The sequence below is a fragment of the Mytilus edulis genome, chromosome 11 (assembly GCF_963676685.1).
Source record: "Mytilus edulis chromosome 11, xbMytEdul2.2, whole genome shotgun sequence".
In the NCBI taxonomy this organism is placed as follows: Eukaryota; Metazoa; Mollusca; class Bivalvia; order Mytilida; family Mytilidae; genus Mytilus; species Mytilus edulis.
The window spans coordinates 65,856,241-65,883,106 of NC_092354.1; the positions used below are offsets into that span (position 1 = coordinate 65,856,241).

Here is a 26,866-nt window from a genome sequence, read left to right on the forward strand (position 1 = left end):
GTGCGAGAAAATCACATATCAATTGTGTGTTTCGATTTTTAAGACCGTAAACTTTAATTTCAAGTTTAAACATGTTCAACATATTTTCCCATAACTCGTATAGTAAACGCATATTAAGAGAGCTTTAATCTCAATATGCTGTTAAAAAATTTCGGAATGCAAAGTAAATTAAAATATTTGTGTTCTATAAGAGTAGGAATTCAAGTTTTTGCTTATTATTTATTTGAATCTGAGACTCATATAAATAATAAGCCGTTGTCCGGTGAACGAACTTGTTTTCCAACGAACCACACAACTCCTTTTGAACGCTGAAGTTTAATAATCAATTATAATGTAATGCGATTATGATTTTTTTTATTTGACCAAACCGGGTTATGCATTTTGAAATCTATGACGAAACCGGGTTGTATACATTGACGAAACCGGCCAGTTCCATTTTGACATGACCCATTTCTTTCGTTCCATACACAGAGATACAATTATGGAGATGCTCATAATAACTAAATTTGCAATCTCCGTGTCAATATCTATCTTGCCGTACCTTTCTTTCCGTACAATGTGAACAATTTAACGAGAAATTAAACAATTTCGAGGCAAAGGTTCACTCAATTCGTCATTTTGACATGCATTTTGACTTATTTCTCCGTTAATATGTATAGAACGGTTGTAGAAAATATTGCATCTCACAATAGAAAATAGTTGTATATGTATATATATTCTTCGATATCATGACAAAAATAAAAAATTTAGGAGAAACCTACTTTTCTTTTGTCTATTGGTGTTCCGTCATTGGGCCGGATGTTAGATACCATCGAGTCCGAGCAAATTTTGCCGGTGTTGTTTAGCCACAGTGATATAAGACAAGACAAGAAAACAATATTGCACATATATCTATGCTGCTTCTTAAATATTATACCTGAATTAAGTATTATTTAAATCATGACAATATATTTTATAGAAACTTTGCAATGCAGCTGTCGAAGGAGACGTCGACAAACTTAATAACTTACTAGCAAGAGGCGCCTCAGCAAATTATCAAGATCGTGATATTGTAAGTTTATATACTAGTATGTGGTTTATACCATTATTGCTTTTAAATATTTAAGTATATTGCCATCTGATTTAACATATGTCTTTAATTTACATCAACACGAAATACATTAAATATTCGGATTTAGTAATTGTCATGCAGAACAAAGGCTTGTATTAAGTCTAACTATGCATTTTGTAGTTTGCTACACAGATTATTATAAACGCTGGTCATGTATAGAATATGAAAAAAAGTAAATAAGATATAAACAAGTATTTACATATTTCAAGATATTGTCATAATCAAGTTTGTTTTATATACAATTATTATGAAAGGAATATTCATTGTTTCAATGCACCTCTACATATTTTAAGGCATATCATTTACTTTCTGCATATAAATCTTCAAAAACAGATTCCGTAAAAAATAGCTTCATACTTTGTATTGTGTTGTGCTGTTAGGTAATTGTACAGAATAATAAGGCTTAGAAACTTGCATTTTTATCAACCCGCGCCATTCTGTATGTGCCTGTTCTTAGTCCGGAGCCATGTAGGAGTGACCATTGTTTGCTGTATGTTATGTTATTTGTTCAATATTTTGTACATGAATCAGACATGTTGGTATTGTTGTTTACACTGTTTCTATATTTTGTCATGTTGAATCCTTTTATGCTTACTTTGTCGATCTCGTCAGCATTGAATTTTAATATACTCATGATATAGGGTTTGGATTCTTTACATTCTATGACATCCCATAAATAGTAAGCATTGTTGATATTTTGTTCATTATTGGAAATGCCCCTAGCCCGGATTGTACTAATATATAACTTATACTTATTATTTCAATAATATATTTGATTAGAAACAAAATGTGATCCGAACAGCATTAGCCTAATAAATAGTCGATTTTAGTGGTACTTCATACTGTGTACTATATAAGTTTTGTTTGCTTTTTGGCCGATGAAAACGCAAAACTCTTTTTCAATAATAAAATTGTGTTTTAAATCCTAGAAAACACAATACCTACCCTTCTGATAACTTCTGAATTATTTTGAAAATGTTATATTTGTAATTCCACCATATTAATACATTATTAAAATTATAAAAATAACAATCAATGGAAAGTTTTTGATATTTATCCTGTTCAGACCAATTGTTGCCATAGCAGTACAGAACGTCTTTGAAGACCTACATCATTGTTTTTGTAGATTACGGAGGATATATTAGTAGTTTATGTGATAATTTTAATGACTGCCTTTAAAGTTATTTCTGTGTCTATTTTGAGGCAGCAGCAACGTCATTGATGATGTTAAATATGTTTAATCATTAACACTGCTAATCTAAATGCTGACACTCGTAAATTTAAACAGAATTATGAAGGAGAACCCAATGTAAATTGTGTGATATTTTTTTTGTGCTATTGATTGTATATTAAATTTTGGATTATGATTATTTCCCCCCCCCCCCCCCCCCCTTGCTACATGCTTCATCTGTTTAGTATCATGTTTTAATATGAGCGTCACTGATGAGTCTTATGTAGACGAAACGCGCGTCTGGCGTACTAAATTATAATCCTGGTACCTTTGATAACTATTTACACCACTGGGTCGATGCCACTGCTGGTGGACGTTTCGTCCCCGAGGGTATCACCAGCCCAGTAGTTAACACTTCGGTGTTGACATGAATATCAATAATGTGGTCATTTTTATAAATTTTCTGTTTACAAAACTTTGAATTTTTCGAAAACTAAGGATTTTCTTATCCCAGGCATAGATTACCTTAGCCGTATTTGGCACAACTTTTTGGAATTTTGGATCCTCAATGCTCTTCAACTTTGTACTTATTTGGCTTTATAAATATTTTGATATGAGCGTCACTGATGAGTCTTATGTAGACGAAACGCGCGTCTGGCGTACTAAATTATAATCCTGGTACCTTTGATAACTATTATGAAGTATTTTCTTTTTTTTCTTGTGGGTTTTAGTTTTATTAGTTGATGATTTCTCATATTATGTTGATTATGAATATCATTATTTGATTTTGTATGTATTTTATATAACAGAGACCTACTCCACTTCAGGGGGGCGTGTTTGAGTGTGATAGTTTGATGATATTACATAGTAAGTAAGTTATAAAAAGTTATTTGCATTGATTGTTATTGCATTTTATATAAAAGGGAGCTACTCCTCTGCACCATGCTGCAATAAATGGAAATATGGAAATCACAGATACTTTAATCAGGAACAAAGCTAACGTGAATGCTTCAACAGAGTCTGTAAGTGATATATTAATGTGAATAAGAAGATACCTTTGACGAAAATTACTTTTCATGAACATTGTAGGAGGATCGTCCAGTTCTAATCTTTAATTAAAAAACTGGTATTTATCAGGCAACGAGCTGCAATGCTGTAAAAAATATAAAGAATGAATTGTTTCTGTAAATATTAAAGATTAGGGTGACACCTGTTTAATCAGGTATACATATTTCCATAAAATTTACTGTTTGAATCAATTTTCAGTTTAAAATGAACAATGTTTATACTTATATTTGTGAAACCCAAAATCATGTCTCTGGTATTAATTTATTTGTGACTAACACATTTCTGTAACATATTTAATACTAACATAACGAGGTCCAATTCGTCAGCCGCCATGGGGTAAAAACGACAAATCAAAGAATTCAACTTTATATATAGCTAAAATAGGATAATGGTGTTGATTAAAAATTACACCACTATAGACACAATTGTTGTCCACATATTTAATATTGCCAATAATTAACAAGTTCCGGGTCGAATCCTATACCGATACCAATAGTATATTCACCTGTTACGTATAACCGTATCTGTACGTTTCGCATATGACAGACGCACCACCATACGGTGTATTTAGGATTTTGCTATTTACACGGGTCATAACCACAGGGTTGACACTACTAGATTCAATCATTGTCACATTGTTCCCTATTGTAGTATTTTAATCAGTATGACTTTCTAAGATGACAATACGAATACTAAAAATCTGGACTTAAATTAAGGCGTTTAGGTACAGGTTTCAATAAGTTAGCCGGCATGACGATTTCAACTTGATTTATAACTAATATAGGACAATGCTGTTGATTAAAAAATACTCCATTCCAGGCCCTTTTGTTTTCCAAATAATTAATGTTACCAATAATTGATAAGTTCAAGGTCGACGGGTTCAAACAGAAAGATTTTGAAAGCAGGGAAAACTGTGCATCTTATAATCGGCATGACTTTATCAGATAATACGCATAGTTATATACTTTAATTCAGTCACTGACCCGCGATATCACGGATATGTTCTAGTTATTACAATGTTCCATCTTTAGATACTTCATGACAAAAAGAATTCATCTGTGTTATTACCAATGCTATGTCATCTGATCGAGCGGAGCTTACGTTTTAATTTGCATAAGGGCAGTCTATTTTAAGATGTGTGTTATAAGTAAGATGGCCGTTATAATTGCTATGGATTTCTAATCACCTATCAGTGTCACCAAACTGATATACAAATGAACAGAGTGTATGTTATGGGACGTATAACTTAACACTTCATTGATGTAAAGTTTCATCAAAGGGTTTTGAGAACATTATAGTAATAACTCGTGTATTTATATAGGGTGATACACCTTTACATATGGCCATAAAACACGATGAACTCAAAACGGCAGAATGTTTGATACGTCACGGTGCCAAATGTTCAGCTACAAATCGCAAGGTAAGATTTTATTATATAGCAGTAACAATTTAATTTATAGTTTATACCTTTCTTAACATTTTATCTAATGTGTAAAAAAGTTATGCATGAAAAGACTTGTAGACATATCGACATTTTCGAACAAAAAATAAAAAAATGTCGGACCTAACTGTCACTTTATTTTACACTTCTGATGGATACACGTAGAAATACATCAAAATAGATGATTATATATCTTATCTTCATCATATTTGTCATAATATTTAACGAAACAGAAGTTTTCTGTTAACCGAATTAAATGTTGGTCTTTCTTGCATTACGTTCTTTTAATTACTATCTCAAAACTGCATACTCTGAAATTTCATTTATATTCAAATAATGTATGTATATGTTGATTCCTTAAACGTAACGACATATTTTATTAGATATCATGCTTGACTGATTTCCGTCAATTGGCATGTCAAATAATAATATGTAGTAAGATGTAATGTATACGTTGAACATTTAATTGTGTGCCATGAAACTTGTTAAAATTACACTAATGATATATTTACGAATTCCCTTGCTTTCTATATTTTTTGTTATTTATTTCGTATAATGTTGAAAATATCCTAATAATAAATTTGTTATTTTTTCTAAATTTTACAATTTCACGGCAAGTGATAACTTGGTAGTATTTGTAAATGATGTACTAAAATTTCTCTCACAACTTACAATGGAATACGTTGTATGCAAATAAAAAGCTTCATAAAAAAGATTCATTTTGAGAAATCATCCTCGTATTCTTTTTAAATGTATGAAAATCATGACACTGCTTAATACATTCGAAATATAATGGTAAACAATGCATAAATATCCGAAATTTGCTTTGAAACATTCATGTGTATACTGTTTTTATATTCAGGGAAAAACACCACTGCATTTACTCGAAGACAAATGCAGAAATTCAATTTGGTATAGCAAAATGGAACAGGTATGATAAACGTAAAAATGAAATAAATATAGAAAGTTCTTGTAAATGGCTGTATCAGTAAAACTTTCATGCGAGGTCATCAGTTATTGTTACACTATCTATTTTCTAAAAACCCTGATTTACACATTTAAAATAATTAATCCTCCTCCCCAATCAGAATTTTCTAGTACCATGATTTTGTTGACCATTCATCATGCAGTATATATATATCTGATACATGCTGTTGAATAATTTGTGTACTTCTCATGAATGGATTTCTGTTCATCTTGTATTTCTTTTTTGTAAACTGCTAAATGCACTGTTAATGTGTTTTTATTTTGAATGTAGCGCGTCTTCTGAGTGGTTAACAGTGTTTAGTTTATCAGCTCATGGATGTAATTTTGTCATATGACTGTGACGTCATCAACGTTTTTACCATGATTTACCTTGCCTTAAAAAGAAATTTAGAATTGAACTATAGGAAAGGACTGTAATATTTGTTCTGTCTATTCGAAATAACATAAAACATGTGTGGTACACTTAAACAACCCTCTACGCGAAACATTCAGTGTGCACTACATTGCTGATGTTATTTCTCCATAGACAGAAGAGTTATAACAGTCATTCCTTCAGGTAGGTACATGGTATACCGCCATTTTAAATTGTACTATCGCAGTGCACAATCAATCTAGTTATTTGCCAAAATCAGCAAATTTGTAGACATATGTGGAATTTTATCGGTTATGGTGTTTATATATATGAAGAAAACTTGCTGACTTATTGATTTATCCAAAATATTAAAAAAAAATAACAAGTATTTGTGTTTTAGAATCAATTTTTCCAACTAAGCCATTTAAGGGGTGATAACTCTTTTATTAAAAAAAATATACTGGACTGATAGGGACATTTTAAATGTTTACTTATACATCCTGTTATTGTTCTATTATATTTTTTGTATTCTTTTTTCATATTTGCTTGTAATTTGTCTATATGTCCTTTTGTGTTTCTTTGATAAATAATGACGTGGCTGTTTTTCAGAAAAATAGCATATAGACAAGCAATAAGAAGGACAAGGGAAACTTCTCAATTAGATTCTGCAGAAGATATGCCTAACAGAACTTTAGACTATATTCTGCTCATACTTTGAAAGATAAATTTATTCTATCTCTATACCTGTGTGACGTTTATATTCTAATCAACTGATGTACTTCAAACGTCCGATTCTACGTCAGAGTTAATGTTAACAAACCATGTGTCTGTCAGGGTAAACATTTTTATTTTTATATATAAATAAGGCAGTTACTTGTCTCGTTTGAATTGTTTTACATAGTCATATCGGGGCATATTCTAGCTGACTATGCGGTATGGAATTTGCTCATTGTTAAAGGCCGTACGGTGACCAATAGTTGTTAATGTCTGTGTTTTTGTGGTCACTTGTGGACAATAGTTGTCTCATTGGCAATCATACCACATATTCTTTTTTATATTGTTGTATTTCATTGTTTATTTTTTCTACAAAACGCAATAGGAAAAGTCCTGCGTGCAATAAATTCGTTTACTACATACATTTGTACCCTCTTCGAATACATAGGTACGGCATACCCCCTATGAATTTAACCAACCCTCTATGGGTCCGTAGGTGGTCAGCAGAAAACCATATAACTTGTATCGTTCATCAGATCAGTAGTTTCATTAAGAGACGTATGTCATTTAATTGGAAATATCAATTCAGGCACACAGAAAGAGGGTTGTCCTGCCTGTCTTGTTAATATTAAGTACTGTTTAGACTTTATCGACAATTGCCTTGGTTTCAGTTTGTAACCCGGATTTGTTTCTCTCGATCGATTTATGACTTACGAACAGCATTATACTAGTGTTGCCGTTACCACTCAATAGGATTCAGCACAATAAATATAAATGGTTATACATTTAACTCATCAGATTGATTCAAATAGAAATACATCTAACAACAATGACTGTTTAAGTTCTTGTTGACTTTGACTGAATATTTCTCTTATCATTTTGTAATTTACTACGATATCTAAATATGTTTTGCCTCAAAGAAACATGTACAGTTGTATTTGTTTATTTGTACTTTTGTCCACTATAATCTAAACAACTTGTGAAATAGGAACAGTTACTTCGTATTTTTTAATTGCTTATTTATTTATTATTAATATGTAACTTTGACATTTTATAGTAAAAATGGAAACATTGTTTTTTTTTCGACTGTTAATGACTTTTTTACACACAATCTAGTAGATGTTTGAAGTGTACTAATTGAACAATAGTCCGGCCGATCGGTGAAAAAATTGCTCAAATAATGAGGAAAGCACCAAATTTTGCATGATGGTACATTTTTGTGTACTAAGCAATATTAGCTATGGACCCACCCTCAACATTCAATATGGCGGCTTATTTCAAGATGGCTGCCATACATTCTAAAATATTTTCCAGTATTGCACAAATCACAGTGGATTTGATGCTGGAAGCACAAAAATCAACAAATTTGAATGTTTTGGTGTATTAAGCAAGATTTTGTTTTGATCTATCTTTGAAATTCAAAATGGCGGCTATTTTCAAAATGGCCGCCTTGAAAAATAAGCAAATATTCATTATTGACCTAAATTTAAGCATTTTATTGATGAATAATATCATTAAGTCTTTGTCCCAGTTCTGCCCTTTTTGATTTTGCCTGGCTTGTCATTTCATACACAAAGTAGTAGCTTTCATAAAAAGCTGCTGTAGTAGCTTTCATTAAAAGCTGCACTATTTGTTGTCTTGATTCACACATACAAGCTGTGATTTGGGATTATTCTGCCCCAAAAAATATTCAGTGCCTATTTTATTTCTTATGTCGCAATAATTAGCAATTTGAGATATTAAACTGTGAATTGAGAATCATTTAAAGTTTAACACATATCAGTAAAATGGCAGGAGTTGAGGACAACAAGGACAAGAACATTGAAATGCCAGAAACTGATTCACTTTAGGATATTTACACACCCACTACTGAAGACGCTTTAACAGAGGACAACTAAGAAGTAACTATTAGGAAATATAATGTTTAAAGAACAGCTGAGACTAACCGCAATATAAAACAGAGCGAAGCGCTAATTAAGAAAATATGTGTTTATCTCCTTACGATGCAAGCTAAACAGAAAGAGGCAATGAATATTAATAACGAACAGCAATATCTCAGCAACGTCAGCAGTCTGTAGACAGGATAGACCACAAGGCTAGTGGTAATTGCTTGGCGGAATTGATGATCAGACCAATAAGATAGTCAATGTTGTGGTGAGACGGATGGACAAGCTGACAACAACTGAGGAAGGAGACACGATTCAATTCCAAAGTGCATTTAAACAGCAGTGTAACTTCCAACAACTAGCATCTCCAATGCTGACTGCAGTGCCTACTTACGGTACCATCCCCGTCGAGTCAATGGCAAATCCTCCTCCCAAATTTATCACTCCACTTATAACAACCTCGTCAGCTCCTGGAGCTCTAACAGACTTTCCATAACAGCAAGCTGACTCCACTGACCGATCCAGGAAAGGGCAGATGAAACCAAAAGAGTGTGGTAACAGCTCGTCTTCAGACTTCTCATTCGAGAGAAAATATACTCGATGGCAAGAAATCTCGGTGCAAGAGACCGGAACCGAAGCCTACAGCTCCCAAAAATGGAAATACTCAATTGAAGAGGATCCAAATTGAATTGGAAGGCGTTCATTTACCAATTTGAACGAACTGCTGGTAGATGACAATGGAAAAACAGGAACAAAGTGTGTAGGCTCCCAGATTGTCAGGCCGATGTTGGCTTGGAGTACGCTCACAAGGTAAACACAGATGATGATTCCAAGGCCTAAAGAAAAGTATTTGAGCTGAGCAGCGCTTCAACAAGGAAGACGATCAAACCAGATTGGAACCGAAGCATTCCTTCGAAGATGTAATTTAAAAGACAAAGAGTCTGCAAGCCATGTAATAGAGAGGAACCTAGAAATATTCAACAAGGCGTTAAAACAATTGAAAACCTCAAAAGCCAGCCAGATGGCGATATATGGATCAAAAAGTGCCAATTATGGTGATCGGCAAGTCTACTTTACTGATGGCGCAGTATCACCAACCGATAAAGGAAATATGAGAAATCCTTGGAAAATGAGGTGCATTAACTAAAACAAGTTGTCACAAAACTAGCTGATGTTATGCTTTCAACTAATCAGCATAACCTGGATTGGCTGATCAATATAACCTTGTTCCTTCTGATCAAATAATCATGGAAGATCACCTGATCAATATACACGTGGTAAATCTCCTGAGCAATACAATCGCGGTAGATCGCCAGATAGAAATACACCCAAGTTTAATGCACATCGACCAGCAACACCCCCACTAAGACAGAGATAATAAAGTCATCAAGGACAAAGATTAGCATCTCCACGGACAAACTCCAAAAATCCCGGTTATTTCAGACAACGGTCAATTAACTTCACCAGGATACAGATTAGATCAAAGCGCTACCCCTCCTATATTGTCATCAGACGAACCATTTTAAAGAGCTTAGCAGTACGAGGTACTATACATGACCAGAAATTGAGCATGGTTGTGGACACTGCTGCAATGATAACATTAGTAAATGAGAAATTAATTCCGGCAGATAATGGAGATTTGGAGATCGTTACGCTACATGGCTTTGGTGAACAGCTTGTTATTGGGAAGATTATAAAGAACGACACTCGACAGTGATAGAGTAAACATACAATTAGATGTGTGTTAAGAGCCATTAACAGACGATCTTATGCTAGCTATTTTGAACAAACTGAGCGCAGTGATAAATCTGAGTACTCCCACACTCAGCATCAACAATAAAGTGATAAATGCGGCATTTGTTAACAGTGGAAACGAGATTTAAACTCAGCAAATTTGCATAAAACGAACCATCCCTCAGACCGTTTAAACTAATAAAAGTGCTAACCAGGAGTGCATTTTAGGACCATACTCGCTGACTAGTTGCGAATTGGTTTCGCACGTAGTCGGAAAAGGAAATAGTTGCCCCTTAACTATTTTAAATGATGGCAATCGTCTAATGCGCCTGAAGAAAGGTACGCCTATTGATTAAATAGAATAGTTTGGCGATGTAGTGGGGACGGCAGATGAAAACGCGATAAGTGACGTAAGACGTTGCATTGAAGAGACACGAGACAAGGTGCCCTCGGCACTGCCTCAAAGTTCAGATAAGTTACCTAATATTCCAACACATTTAACCTACTTATATTAACTTTCAATCGAATCGCTTCAATATATTTCATTCCAACCATTAAAACTTAAAGCGTTTAAAGAACAATTACAATAACATGTAACATATTGATTAACATTTTGAATTTCACTTTTTGTTTTTGTATATGCAGCCATATTTGCAAATGTATGCGTTATAGAAATAACCAAATTATTTTTTTTATATTTCAAAATTAATTGATAACAAATTCAAAAACATGAAGATCATTTTAAAAGATTCATTACTTTAATTTCCGAAATTATATAGAATACCTTACGGATATTCTTGCTATTTTTAACGTGTTTCCGCCATCTTGAATATGGCAGTCATATTGAATTTTTCAGAGTGGGTCCATAGCTAAAATCAAAGGGTATATGACCAAGAACTACTGTGCAAAGTTTCATGCTTTCCTCATCAAGTGAGCAATTCTGCCCTATATCTGCACCAATCGGCCGGACTACAATGATGATTGTGCATTGAACCAGCTGTCAGTATCTTCAAGTACTCTCAGTTATACTAAGTGGTTTTGTTTTGTTGTTAGAACAATTGTTTTTGAACTGATTTCTTTAGTTTGTTCTTATGTTGTGCTGTTGCACCACTGTCCCGGCTAAGGCAGGGTTGGGCGCTCTACGACATGTTTAATCTCCGTCTTATTCTGCACGTGCTTGTCCAAAATCAGAAGCATTTACTTTGTGTTTCGTTAGAAAATATAGATTTGGCAGTTAGTTTTCCCAATTAAAAATATTTATATTTTTCATGTCGAATTAATGGAATGTTTTTTTTTCCATTTTTGAATGGAGTACTTTTTTTTTGCTTACAAACATGTCAGTATAGAAACAAATAAACAAAGACTCGAGGGCTAGAATTTATACCTTTATGCTCAAACTTCTACGACAAAAGAGCATAGTTTAGCCAGACGTCTTTTCCTCTCCTTTAATTATAACAATAAAAATCATGTTTCGCTTTACATGTTTTAGGAGGTGTTACCTTTTCGTAGGTATTAGACACCTAAAATAACATAATACAGAAAGTATTTTTAAGTATCTAGGAATGATAATCTATTCATCTTTGTGGTATAATATCAGGATGCTATTTTATTTTTAAAGGCATATAAATACTATGAATTTATAATGATATATGTCTGCGCTGACGTTAAATATTCATTTCTACCAAAAATCATCATACTGTATATATTACTTTTAAAGGGTGACTCACCATTGCATCAAGCAGCCAGCAACGATCAGGATAACGTAGTGCAAGTTCTGGTTAGCCTTGGTGCCAAGTTGTCAGTTAAAAATGAGAGAGTAAGCCATTTTAAATACTTTTTCAACGTGAATCTTGCATTTAATTACTTATGTTTTTTTTTATGTAGCACAAAAATCATATATAATTACTACATGGTTTCATAATCAGTGAATCATAGTTGGTAAGGCTACAAAACTAAAACGTAAAATAAAAAAAAAGTTTTCCAATTTGACTTTTACTAGTAAGTCTTGAAACAAATTGAAGTGCATAGCCAATAGTTTCGACTAGTTCTGTAAAAGATATTTTACTCGTGAAATGCTAACTTGAAATACTGCGATGATATTGCCTTAACACATGCATAAATAAAACAATTGTTTTAGGGTGACTCGCCTTTACATCAAGTAGCAAGCCAAGGGAAATGCAATATGGTTAAAACATTGGCTAGTCTAGGAGCCAATTTGTCAGCTATTAATGATGAGGTAAGTCGTGTTTAAATTTGAATTACTATTTGACGTGGGACTTTCTAATTTTGTTTCTCGTGTAACATATTACTGTCAAATACTACTAGTTTGTAACTGTACTGTCTGTCACAAACTCGCTTGCAATAATAGTAAGCTAACCAGTTGAGTTTAAATGCTTTATTCCTCAAACTTTATGGTAAAAAGCTACAAAATATAAAAAGAACCTTATAAGTAAACATAAAAGACTCGTTTTCATTTATAAAACATACAATAAGGCAAATGTCTATATTTTATAAACTGTTAGTGTTAAATTGGCGTTCCATAAATTGTTTCACTGTGTCACAATATTTCACAAAAAAGCGGGTAAATAGTTCAGGTAAGTATAATAAACCAATTTGTACAACGGTTTATAAGGTAAGTATGCTCCGGTAATAGTTTGTGGTAAGTTTTTGTAGGTTCAAAGAGGGTCGGAAGCATTTTGGTTGCCTGGTCCAAAGGAAGCATAATTTAAAACGATTATGCATGACTGATTTTGTCCATATACATGAGAGAAGTTCTAATAAATGTATGATGTCGTATACTACTTACACAACGCTGACATATAGCAACAAATTTCCATGATGTCCAAGATGTAAACAAAATCAAAAGTAAGTAAATGGGAGACAACTCCAAACGTTCAAGTAATTTACAGTACGGTCAGAACGTGTAATAACGGAGACAGAACAGTAACAATACCGATCATTTGAGATGATTGAAGAATCAATATTTTGCCATAACCATACCTATAAAAACGCGAATGGAATTTCTATTAGAATATCACATTCATGTCAGAAAATAGTATCAAACGCGTTAAAAATCCATGTATTTTAACGTGTATCATTATGGCAAAATGATTGATATACAATTGTTTTGAACACAATGTAAGTAAATGATATTGCTGTTACATACGCAAATGCATCCCTTTTAAATTGCTGTGTCTTTTAAACGATCATGTTTCTTGGACAGATGTTGTATGGTAATCTGTTTACCCTAGGCTATTTGTTTATTATTTAAATGGTCGGGCACTTTTTTTACTTAATATTTCATCAAAGGAACTGCTGGAAATATAAAGATGAGTGTAGGTAATTTGATGTTGAAGTATGCATGAAGTTGTTCCATATTCAAAAAAATGTAAGTAAATAAGAGTGAAAACATGTTAAGTGAGATCTCATCTCTCCTAGTTCTAGTATATAACTTTACCATGTAGATTTAACAAACACATAGCTATATGCACAGTTAAACTAAATTATGAAAAGTCCGAGTCCGATGTTAGAATAAGAAACAAAAGAAACTAAGCAAAATGACATGAATTAACAATGAACTACTAGCTAGAAAGACTTCTTGTAGACATTGATTATAATTCCCTTTCACTAAATCAATGTTCTGAACTATACAAACATATAAAATGACACGATGTATGAGATTAACGACATGATCAATCATAAACAATCATATCGTCTTCTCAAATTTGAAGCCATACAAGACACTGAATGTGTGCTATGCTTCCCATCCAACTGTATTATTTCTTTTCTATTGACACCTGTTAGATAGTAAAGCGTTACAAATTTTCTCAAATTTTACATTTTTAGGGCGAAACTCCTCTACATCAAGCAGCCAAACATGGTAGGATGAACACAGTTGAACATTTAGTTCGGTTTGGTGCCAATATTTCAGCAACTAATAACAAAGTAAGAATCCCACATATACAGACACAGTGTTTTCTTTGAATATGAAATAAATTTGATTATGATTTCTACATACGGAAAGGCTGTACCATGTCAGATAAATGACGGTTGTTTTTTATTCGTTATATGTGTTAGAGTTTTTGATAACGAATTTTGATGAGTGACTTTTCGATTTGGATTTTCCTCGGAGATAGACATTTTTGCTATTTTAAGTTTTGCCCTAAATTGAGGATTAGCGCCAAATACCTATGATCAACACAACGGTGATACATTTGGAGCATGATTCAATTATCATTACGTGTCATTTGCCATATTGCTGTAGTGGCCCGGCACTTCTTTGCATGGTGTGTATTGTGATTTTGTTTGATATTTCGTTGTGTTTTTTTTTTTGTCAAGACTATGCAATTTCTGCGTCATTTTTGAGTGTTGAATATCGTTTCTCTTTTTATTTTGTACAATGATCATGCAAATTAATTATACTGGCAATTCAAAAACTTTCAAACGATCAAATGCGGTAATTCATTCATGACATGATATAAAAAGTAAAGTCACAACAATACTGACCTCCGAAGAAAATTCAAAACGGAAAGTCCCTAATCAAATGGCAAAATCAAAAGATAAAACACATCAAATGACGGGAAAACAACTGTCGTATTCCTGACTTGGTACAGGCATTTTCAGTTGTACCACAGTCACATCAAATTTAATAATATTGACAATGATGCGTGAACAAAACAAACAAACGTAATAGGTAAACATGTCACAAATAAAGGTAACAAGTGTAATTCGGGAGGTCACATTTGTGAAAAGGGAACGGTATTGTAGTAACGACATAAGGAAAATATCCGATATCATAATATAACAGATATTCCATTACGGTCAATCGATTCGTGGTCGCGTCCGTAAAAATTACAAAGTGATGATTTCAGCTTCCCAATGCCTCACTATGAATATGACAGTTCTTGTCCATTCGTTTTTGATGTGTTTTGTTATTTGATTTTGCCATGTGATTATGGACTTTCCGAATTGATTTTCCTCTAATTTCAGTATTTTTGTGATTTGACTTTTCAGTCTTGGGAAGCTGAAACCATATTTTTTGCCGTAAAGGTTTGTTTTCAACCGACCCTCATGGTCAATTTCTAGATATAAATTCTTATCAAGTGGCAAAATCAAGAGCTTCAACACATCAAAAGAAAGGGATAACAACTGTCATATTCCTGACTTGGTACAGGCATTTCTTATGTGGAAAATGGTGAATTGAACCTGGTTTTATAGCGCTAAACCACTCACTTTTATGACAGTTGCATCAAATTCCGTTATTTTAATAACGATGAAGTCAAAATATGGTTACAGCAGTCATCACTGTTACAATCGCAAGAAAAACAAACATTTATAAAAAACACAAAAAGCATCTATTAAATTAACAAACACATTTCTTGTTTCGCGTGTTGGGCGTTACAAAATTCAAACGTCACATACAAGAAAATTTGTTGTTCAATGTCTATGCAAAACAATTATAATTTCACACAGGGAATGGTGGTATGCAGGGATATAAAATCAAAAGTTATGTAGAATTGATTTCAGAAACAGACCGAGATTAAAGATTATTCAGCAGTTCTTTAGAATTTCTAAGAATCCCTATATGCTTAATACTTATACAAGAGTGAAATAATTTTGTCGTTTGTCGTTCAAAGTATTGTCAAATTTATAATAGAACAATAACCTAACGACATATACCAGAACAATAACATAATGACGGGATCTTTAAAAGTACAGTGTGACGTTGTAAGAAACAAGAACCGTATACGTATACTCGTATTGTCCGACCATACGCGTACGGTCGGACCGTATGAGTATACTCATATGGTCCAGTACGAGCTGATTATACATGTTATTGGATCATATGGGTTAAATATAAACAAACATTTATCACAATCTTTATTTTAAGTTTAACAAATTGTTATTATTACAATTAGATGAATAAAATGAACAAACGAACAATTGAAATTAAATATGTGTTTAATTGTATATCTGAATCCTATTTTGGTACGCTCGCCATAGATCTATGACACAAGTTACGTAATATTTTTTACATTTTTATGTTTGCAGTTCATACATGTTCCTTTGCGTTTGCATTTATTTGTAAAGTTGCTTAGTATTGTCCTCCCACATTATATTTACTTTGATATCTTCAATTTCAGTGATCATAATTCAATAACTGTATTACAAATCGACATGCTAAATACTTTTAGATTAACAGATTTTAAATTACAATTAGGGTAAAAAAAAATTAAAGTTTAAATATAAAGCTTTTATTTCAATTAAAATTGAACTTTTTTATATTAATTTGAGAGTTAAGTTATGTTGATCTGTTATATGCATTTGTATCGAATAAAATTGACCAACTTCTTTATATAAGTCATACCTTACGCGTACGGTCCGACTGTATGAGTATTTTGAAAAAGTACACATACGGTCCAGACCATACGCATACAGTCCAAATACTCATACGGTCTGGAACATACAAAACACACCAGCAAAAATGAAAGATAATACAAAGACATTGACGAGATGTATAAGCACCTAGCCACATCAAATATATATCACATAAAACAGACAAAACAGTAAAAGTAATATTTATATTGAAAAAAAAAACAATACAACACGTAGTTAAGATTATAAACAATGTCAGTACACATAATCTATACATCAAAACCATCATGTATTATTTGTAAAGTTGATACAAAGTTATTATCAACATGCAAGGTCTTGGTACCTTCCGATGAACTTTTTAAGAAAAAGGACGAGACATTCTTTGGCATACCCCTGGTTCATCAACTTTCTGCTCATACACTGGTGACGTTTTACAAAGTTCGAGTAGGAGCTGCATGCTCTAGAACATCGAATAAGTTGGGAAATGTATATCCTATACACATACTATTTCATACTTCCAAATTGATTAGTTAAAAAATTAAGGTTCCACCAACATCAGACAAAGTGGACTTTAGATGCAACTACCTGTTCTTTATTTGTCTCTGTGTTTCTTGTTGTACGTTTTTTTTTATACATTGGTTAGAGGTAAAGGGGGATACACGTTTAACTCCGCCGCAATTTTACGCCTGACCCGAGTCAGGAGCCCCTGGCCTTTGTTAGTCTTGTACGTGTTTTAATGTTAGTTTAATTTGTATGAATTGGAGTTCAGTATGACGTCCATTATAACTGCACTAGGACATATTTGTTAGGGGCGAGCTGAAGGACGCCTCCGGGTGTTTCTTGCTGCATTGAATTTACATTGTTGGCCTTCAGCTGTTGTCTGCTCTATGGTCGGGTTGTTGTCTCTTTCACACATTAACCATTCCCATTCTCAATTTTATTCTTTTGTTATAAAGTTTAAAAAATTACTACATTTTTTTTACATTCTATAATTCAAAATGTTTGACTGAGCGTTCCAGATGGGGTGCATTAAGAGATGAGTTTTCAGACTAACGAAATAAATACATTTCAGTTTTTGTTTTAAGACAATCTGATATTTATTCGTGTTATTGTTTGGCACAGATCGATAAATAAATAATCTTATCATAGATACCATGATAGTAATTTTATATTTGCACCAGACGGGCATTTCGTGTTCAAAAGACCCATCAGTGACGCTCAAATAAAAAAGTTAAAAAGGCCAAAACAAAAAAGTTGAAAATCATTATGGACCAAAATCATGACTTAAAGTTGGGTCAAATACAGTTAAGGTAATGTATTCCTGAGAAGAGAAGAATTAAAGCAAGGGACTATTCTATAAATACATTTATCCTGAGCCGAAATCCCTAAAAGGACTTTAAATTACCTGAAAAAATGTGTATATATGTATTGTCATTGTCACATATATAGACTGAAAGCATTTTCGTGTTCTTTTGTTACTGTCTTTTCGGATCATTGCTGATCTTTATCTGTCCTGTATTATCCGTGTATCTATGATGAGTTTATTTACTAAAGATAGTTATTATAGTTTGTACCGTTGTTATATTGTATAACCGTTTGATATCGTACTGAAGCCAACTGTGAATTAATCAAAATTATGTTTTAGGGTGACTCACCGTTACACCAAGCAGCTAGCTACGAACACAATAATGTGGTGCAAGTTTTGGTTAGTCTCGGTGCAAATTTGTCATCAAAAAATGATAAGGTAAGCCATAATTAAATTAAACGTATATGTGGAACTTTCACCTTTGTTGTCTTATTAATTATAAATGATGCACATTATCTAATGATTTTATGAGCAATTCCAAATACATATAAAAAAAAAGAAAAACATAAATGTAGATAGGTTCGCGATGTAACTTTGTATTTCTATTTGAGTAACTCGACATATTTTATTCGCACATACTCATTAACTTAACCATTTGAAAATAGGAATAAGTAAGGGGACGACCATTTGATATTCTGGGGTGAGGGGCAGGAGGATTTGTTTTGGATTTTTATTTTTTTATATTTTTGTGGACTATAAGAACAGATTATTTATTTTGTACACTGTTGAAGCATGATTTTTCATTTTTAGTAAAACATGGGACTGATTATTCATTTACAACAAAAATATTATCTATAAAATTTGAAACAAACTTATTAAATTCATTTTTTTTATTCTTAGATAAATAACATAATCAAGGTGGTACCTGTTTAGAATTTTGGCTGTTCCACCTTGAAGCCTCAGTCCATGTCCAGCACTGTGGTACTCTTTCAGGCCATCATAAAGAAACCACTTGTTGTTGTGTCTAAGGCTGGCACAAAAATGGCCACCATTGCCATATATTTGTGCAACAAGTTCATAACTGAAAAATCAAGAAAACTAGACTTATATATAGGTGCATAGCAGGAAAGAAATATGCAATATTTTGTACATAAATGATTGCTTGTACATACATGTTGAATTGTGCATTGCTCTGTTTAAAGTATAAAAGGAGAAAGGAAAATAGAATGCTAATATATATTTCTGAAGTTTAAGTCAAATGTACCAATATTCTTCTTAATTTTGTGGTTTAAAGTTTCTTTATTAAATCAAGGTACATGCTGCCCAAATATAATTTACAGATGTAAAATTTGTTTTTTTTTTAAGTGGTCACGAGGCCTTTGATTTGCAATTTCTTTAATGAAAAATGCACACAAAAGCATAATAATACCATAACACTTCGGTTTTGAACATTTCATGAGCAAAATATTATAATATGTAGTTAAATTCGAACTTATAACCTCATCAAAGTATCATACTTTACATAAATTTTGAGAAAATCTACCAAAATCTGAAAAAAGACAATTTTTACAGAGTTATCTCCCCTCCTAATGTTAATTTACATAGGAAATTAAAAATGTTGATTTTGATTTTTCCTCAAGGTAAGTTTTTTTGGGAATTTTTCTGTGTATATTTAGGGCTTAATGCTATAGATAAGAAATAAAACATTTTCTGTTGCAATTAGTTTGAGGTTAAAACTTAGTTTGACTAGACTAACAATTTTCTCACATTCAAAATGTATATTTCTATAGGTTCCCATAAAAAAATGAAGTGTCAATCTTTTAAGTTCCAGTTGTCTAATTCATACAAACTTGGTTGAATAATTTACCTGATATTGTTGATCTTAAGTTTGTCTGGGAAAGTAGCCCATGGAGACCCGTTCACTTCAAATGGAATAATAATGGGTTCCGGTGTAACAAACTGTCTTGGTGAATATTTCCTAGTTCCACCACAAATATGTGTTCTATAACAAAAACAGATGAAATTCTATACTAAATCAATATCATATATAATTAAATACCAATTGTTCAGAGAACAATTGAAGGTCTTTCCACCAAAACAATGTATTTTAATATGAAAGTTGTGAAATAAAGTTTAAAATCTCATTTCAATCGTCAAATGATAGCTTATTGTACGCTGATTCCAAAAATATATGGTTTCTATACAATATTTTTTTATATAAGGGAGTTAATTTCTTACTTTCGGTGTGAAAAATGCTATGTCCGATAATATATGAATATTTACTTGACACTGATTCAAAATATCTGGTTCTAAATACTTTTATATTAATAAAGTACAATAAAAAGCTACTTCCGGATTACACAAGGTCACTTCCGGTTGTTTTTTCAATGTTAAATGATTTGATATCGTTTGCCAAAAGTCAAATGGCTTGATCATGAATACATATGAGGTAAAAGCAAAGGTCAAAATCTAGAACGTTAAATTAAGCTATGATCTTGAGATCAATTTCAAGGTTCTAAACCATGGACCTCAAATCAAAAGACAATAGGTCCTAATTATATTTGGTTTATGAGTAATATCACCATACGCGTATTTTTAAATAACAGAGGGGAGAAAACTCCCTTTTACGTTCAACGTTCCCTTTGAATCAAAATTTACGCGTTAAGACATGTCACAACTAACAATTTAGTAAACATAGTTGGTTGATATCTTATACAATTTTGAAAATAAATGAAAATAAGCCAAATTCTAAAATCAGAATATGACATTGACCTTTGACCTTGACCTAATTTTCATTTTTTTGGACCAAGGACCTCAAATCAAAAGATCCTAGGTCTCTATCACTTATGGTTTACAACACTACAAAAGTCTTAAAGTCTGAAAAGACCAGTTTTTGTCTTGATTTGCATGAACTTTTACTCGACATTCTCCAAAAGTATGACTTGTGTCCTAATTTTTCTTGACAAATTCTCATTCATATCAAATTATTCTTGACATTCTGAATATGGTCTTAAAATTTCTTGACAAATTCTTGACATTTGAATACTGTTTCAAAATTTCTTGACATTCTTATTTGTTCTCAGTATGGCTTGACATATTCTGAACATTTGGAATTGTGTCTTAAATTTACTTGACTGTTCTCACTTTTACAAATCATGACCAATATTCATGATTTAACTTTAATCTTTATTTCTCTTTACAGAATATACTGTTGTTTCAAGTTACACTTCTTACAACAAAAAATAAAAGTTGTGCATGTAAAATAATTGAAAATTTGGGTATCAAAATATTTTTACAAATGTAAATGTGGCAATAAAATCTGATGTATAAAATAATTTAAATGTGGGTGTGTTGATATAAAACAATTTAAATGTGGGTTTTTAAAAAATTACAAATTTTGATTCTTAAATCTTATAAATTAAATAATTTAAACCAATCATACTGTAGACATATTTTATTCTATATTCATAATATTCAATGTTAATATGGTAAATAATTATTGTACAAAAATGTGGATTATATAAATAGCTAATTATGATGATATACAAATCATTCATTAACAGATGAAACATTTGTGTAATGTCATCTGTTGGAATATATATTAAGTATTACACATTGGCAGGATGTTCCCCATAAAATTAAGGTATTCATACCCCAGAATACACACAACTGTTAAATAGAAATTACTGTTTTACCTGTAATCAGGCATACAACTTATCAGTTGACCAACCATGCCATTACAATTTCAAAATTTTGTTACTAGATGAAAATGATGAAAATCATCATTTTGATGAAAAATTATAAAATTAACACTCAAATTTGACTAAAAAATGTTTTTGAGTTGTTCTAAGAATAATTTTTTTTAATCAAGATGAAAACAAATTCTTTTACTTTATGTACCCCTCCATTCTTTTTTTAGCCACACAAACCTATATGAATTGTGGGGTCCAAAAGAGACACATGGTCACATTATAAACTGCCTACAAGACACCTATTTTAGTAAAGCATATTTGACTGGCAGTTTTGCGAATTGCAAAAATCTAAATGATGTTTGTCAGTTTTTTCGACTTATATTCGAAGAGAAAACAACCAAACTAAACTACATGTGGGATTATTCAGGGTATTCCAACTTAGGTGAACCAAAAGGGTATTTTACTATACCAAATTAATCCTTGATTCTTCAAAGTTTAGTTTAGCCATAATAAATAGGAGTATATAACAACAATAGAATGTCATAAACAGTGCAGAATAAGTCTGTACACATTTCAGGCGAAATTTATACTGTTGAGAAAGTGTCAAGACATATTTAAGACTGTCAAGAATGTGTCGAGACATATTCAGACATTATTTAGAATGTCAAGAATATGTCAAGACATATTAAGACATTATTAAGAATGTTTAGAATATGTCAAGACAGATCGAGACAAATTTAAGACAGTAAAGAATTGGTCGAGACTAATCCAGACTCTTATCAGATGATACAGGAAGTGTCGAGAAATTTTAAGACAATGTTCATACTGTCAAGACATTGGTCAAGAAAAATCAAGAACCTTATTAGACAAATTAATAATATGTCAAGAATTATTAAATATTATTTAGACAAATTAAGAATGTCGAGTAAAATTTCATACAACTAAGTGTACTTGTTTTCAGTTCTATTTCTATAGAAGGATTTTCAGTTTGTATGAGGTGGAAAAAATATAACTTGGATTCTCAAATATACTATATCAAGGTAATGGGGATGAAAAGTTTCGTTTCTTTCCAATTTTCAATTTTAAGTTACCTTGCATTTGAACATAAAGTGGAATAGGCATACTCTTCTTATTTGGCTTTTCTTGACCTTTGATTGATTTCAGTAAATTTCTGATGTAAGTTTTGTCAGCTTCTTTGCGAACATTGTCTTCTAAATCAGCTCCAACATAATTGTGAATGAATTCTGGTAATTGTTCTTGAATTGTGTTCCATGTTAGATTAACATCTCTTGTACTTTGCTCTTTACTTTGTTCAACAGATTGTAATGAGATAAGTCCTACTGATTCAAATAATTTATTCAATTGTGCTCTTGGACAAAAATCATCTGGTGATCTGTTGTCAATATTTTGTAAGTTTCCTGGTAGTGAATTTGGTGTGTGATCGTGCCAAACACCTCACTCATTAGTTGAATTTAAATTTGGTACATAAGGTGCTATTCTACAGATATTGTGTGGACAACGAAACTGATTATCTTTGCGAATTCCCTCAACACCATTATCATAACGTATATAATGAATTTGAAACTGTTGTTGTATGAAGTTTGAATATGCACTTCTTGCACATTGTGAGACTGAATGACATTTAAAAGTCTTTGTATACGGACTGTGAGTCTTAACTCTTCCCTTTTTAAACAATCACCTCCTTTAATACTCAGCAAATAATCTTCTCTAATATTCATTAAACAAAACTGCTTCATTGAGTCTTTCAAAAGTATTAAGGATGACAGTTTTTGTTTATCCATAGTTTGGTCACCAGACATAGGGATTTCATGCTCTTTGGGGAATACAATCCTATCTCTATAAATTGCATTAAACCATTGTGTTGCAGATGATGAATAAAACGCTTTTTGGTTTACATGTAACTGAAATTGTTGCATCAGCAACTGTAAATCTAGTTTTCCCATTGTGTTCAATCTCATTCATATCAGAAATAATCAGATTAACACCTGGTGCCACATAGCCAACCTTTTCTGAAAAATCATATGCAGGAAGATGTGGCTGATTGTCCACTAGCGTAATTGGTATGTTGGAAGGTCGACCAAAGCCTTCTGATGTTCCACATCGTAGGTAGGCCTTATCATCGATGCATCTCCTAATTGCATATTTGGAGAATTGTTCTTTTTGTTCACTTGAAAACAATATTCTGGTATAGTACTTAATATGCGCTCTATTGTAGTGGACATTTATGTGTTCCTCAGAAAAAAAATTCTGTGGTTTCCTGTGGCAATATAAGTTTTTACCACGATATTGCTTTCTTTGTAAACTTCTTTTGTTCCTAGGTTTTGCCCAAGATCGCACTGTCTCATATGATTTTATTAGACGCTTCTCATTTTTTTCTAGATATTTATTAGCAATAGCATTGAACTTCGGGAATACCCTTTCTACGAACATGAGCCATCATTTGTTCTTGTTATGTATTGAATACTGCAAGTTCAGCTCCTTGGTCAATTCTATACTTTCCATTCCCTTTGTTGTATTGTTTCATCAGATGCATTTTCCACTTTCTCATTTCAGCAGATGCTTCACGTCTAATCCAGTTTCTTTCATTTAGCTTTATGTTGATTAATCTATTTGTCATGCTGTTGGATTGTCTTTTCTATTTCATGAAGAGTTTCCACCTTGTCTTGCAATTTAGTTTCCTTTACCAAAATATTTTTCCCAAGCTTTGCAATAACATTATGAAAATTGCTTTTCCCATCTCTCAGTGCCTGCCCATGTTTGGAGTCTAAATCTTGTGTATACTGTATTATGGTTTCAGTACACTTTGCTATATCATTTCCCCTGATATCAAACAAATCTCTCATTTTATTTGGTAAGAATATCAAAGCTAGAGTGAAAATGATGATTGCTCGTTCACGCGAAGATGTCAACAAATCCATAATCGAACGGATATAACCATCAAGATTTATAGAGTCAACCTTTTCGTCTTTTGATAAGATAGTGTCCAAAATTGTAAGCATTTGTCTTTCCATCTCATTGTTGCACTCATATAACATTATATATATTTTTTTCAGAGCTAATGTTTACAAGTAACACTGGTAAACTTGTAAAAATTGAATCTTGAAAATCTTTCTGTGAACTAGATTTTATAATGTTTTCCGAATGAAGTTCTATTGGTAACATTCCTCTATATTCATCATATGCAGCATGTAATGGTAGATACCTAGATACTTGTAACTGTTCTATAAGACATAGTTTTTAAAACAGTTTTCTCCTATTTACTTCTGAAGTGCTTTTAGCAATTATTAATTTCAGTTTAATTTGGTCTCGTGTGGAGAGTTGTCATATTTATTAAAATGCATTGATCGTCCAAAAAACAGGTGGTTTCAATATATAAATATTTTAGATCCCCCTCTTTTTCCCTGTACAGAAATCAGACTTTTCAGCATCGCCTAAATCTATCCATAAACCAGATGTTATATAGTTTTATTTAATATTTAAATACAATTAAACAAACATATTATAAAATACTGTAAAAATTTATCCGGATTTTATATCGTACCGCATTCGTATCAGAAATTAGACACATATGCATTTTTGAAACTGCAGAAAAGAAGTAAATATATATTGTGCCAAACGAACCAGACATATTTGCTTAACAGGAATCAGGTTCGTACAAATCATTTATTCTATTCTCTAAATATATTCAATATATAAAAATGTTTCAGACTATGTGGATGGCGATGCAATATCCATTTCAAAAATTAAAAAGTACGACGGGATACACATTCAGGAGTCATTGTCGCATGGGAGATGGGTGATGTGCTATTTTTGTACTATTTGAATTTCATATATTTCATGAATTTAGTTTGTCCATACGCTGGCAGTCTTTTTTTTTATATAAAATACTGTTGTGCAAGTTGTATAAGCTCATCATGTGAATGATATATGTCATGAACTGTATATGTTCAAATGATTCATATACATTATTTTTGTCTCCTTTCAGAATGTTTAATATACAAGAAGAACCTGAAGAATCTTTATCAGATTGGTTGATAGATCTAGACTTAGAAAAGTATCTATATAAAATTAAGTCGTTAGGCATTAAAAGAGTGTCGCATCTAAAACATATCAACAGAAAACATCTTGATGATATTAATATGCTTGAAATAGAGCAAATGAGGTTCATGGAAAAGTTAGAGTCAAATATCAGATCGAAAACTAGATCAGAACCACAATAATACTGTGAAAAAATTTGAGAAGGAAACATTCTACATGCCATCAACCATGGTCAGTTTTGGTCACACCATTAAAACTCTCCAAACTGACGATTTACAAAGGGAATACAATGAGTTGTATTATGCTTCTCCTGTAAACATAAAACAAAGAGAGAACAACAACTTTATTTTAAGGTGGCACAATACAACGATTTTGTCACTCCCAATCAGACAACTTTAAACTGATGTAATTCATTTCATCTTTCTTTATATTTTATAACTAAGGTACCAAAAGAAAGAAGAAAGATTAATCTTTCAAATTGTGATAATTTCATTATGACATAATTATTACATAATTGATTATTATGTAATTCGTTGCTATATTTTGATGTCCACACTTGAATGAATTTAGCTTCTTTGTTCTTCATAGCATCCCAAAATATTTTATATATTCTTGTACAACACAGCTTGACCTTCAAAACTGTGTCTCAGATTTCAAAAAACATCAATAGAACAAATTTTATACCCAATTGAATTTAGTGCTCTCTTATGAATTGATGTTGCAACTTCATTGAAGATTTATGAGAGAATGAAATACAATAGGAAAAATCTGACACACAGTTTTGGAGGTCAAACTGTGTTGTGCAAGAATCTATAAAATATTTTGGGATGCTATGAATAACAAAGAAGCTAAATTCATTCAAGTATAGACATCACAATATGGCAACTAATTACATAACAATTAATGATGTAATAATTATGTCATAATGAAATAATCACAATTTGAAAGATTAATCCTTTTTCTTTCTTTT

The 26,866-nt window shown here is 32.0% G+C and overlaps 1 protein-coding gene across 1 annotated transcript in view; it reads left to right on the forward strand.

Moving 5' to 3' along the window:
• LOC139494493 (serine/threonine-protein phosphatase 6 regulatory ankyrin repeat subunit B-like) overlaps positions 1–18,598 on the forward strand; it is a 29,881-nt gene extending 11,283 nt beyond the window's left edge. Inside the window, exons 3-10 of the mRNA XM_071282653.1 lie at positions 959–1,051; positions 3,092–3,304; positions 4,672–4,770; positions 5,654–5,722; positions 12,182–12,280; positions 12,602–12,700; positions 14,311–14,409; positions 18,485–18,598. Coding sequence (XP_071138754.1) covers positions 3,245–3,304; positions 4,672–4,770; positions 5,654–5,722; positions 12,182–12,280; positions 12,602–12,700; positions 14,311–14,409; positions 18,485–18,598 — 639 coding nt within the window. The 5' untranslated portion in view covers positions 959–1,051; positions 3,092–3,244. The remainder of the gene's footprint in view (positions 1–958; positions 1,052–3,091; positions 3,305–4,671; positions 4,771–5,653; positions 5,723–12,181; positions 12,281–12,601; positions 12,701–14,310; positions 14,410–18,484) is intronic.
• The last annotated feature ends 8,268 nt before the right edge of the window (positions 18,599–26,866 follow it).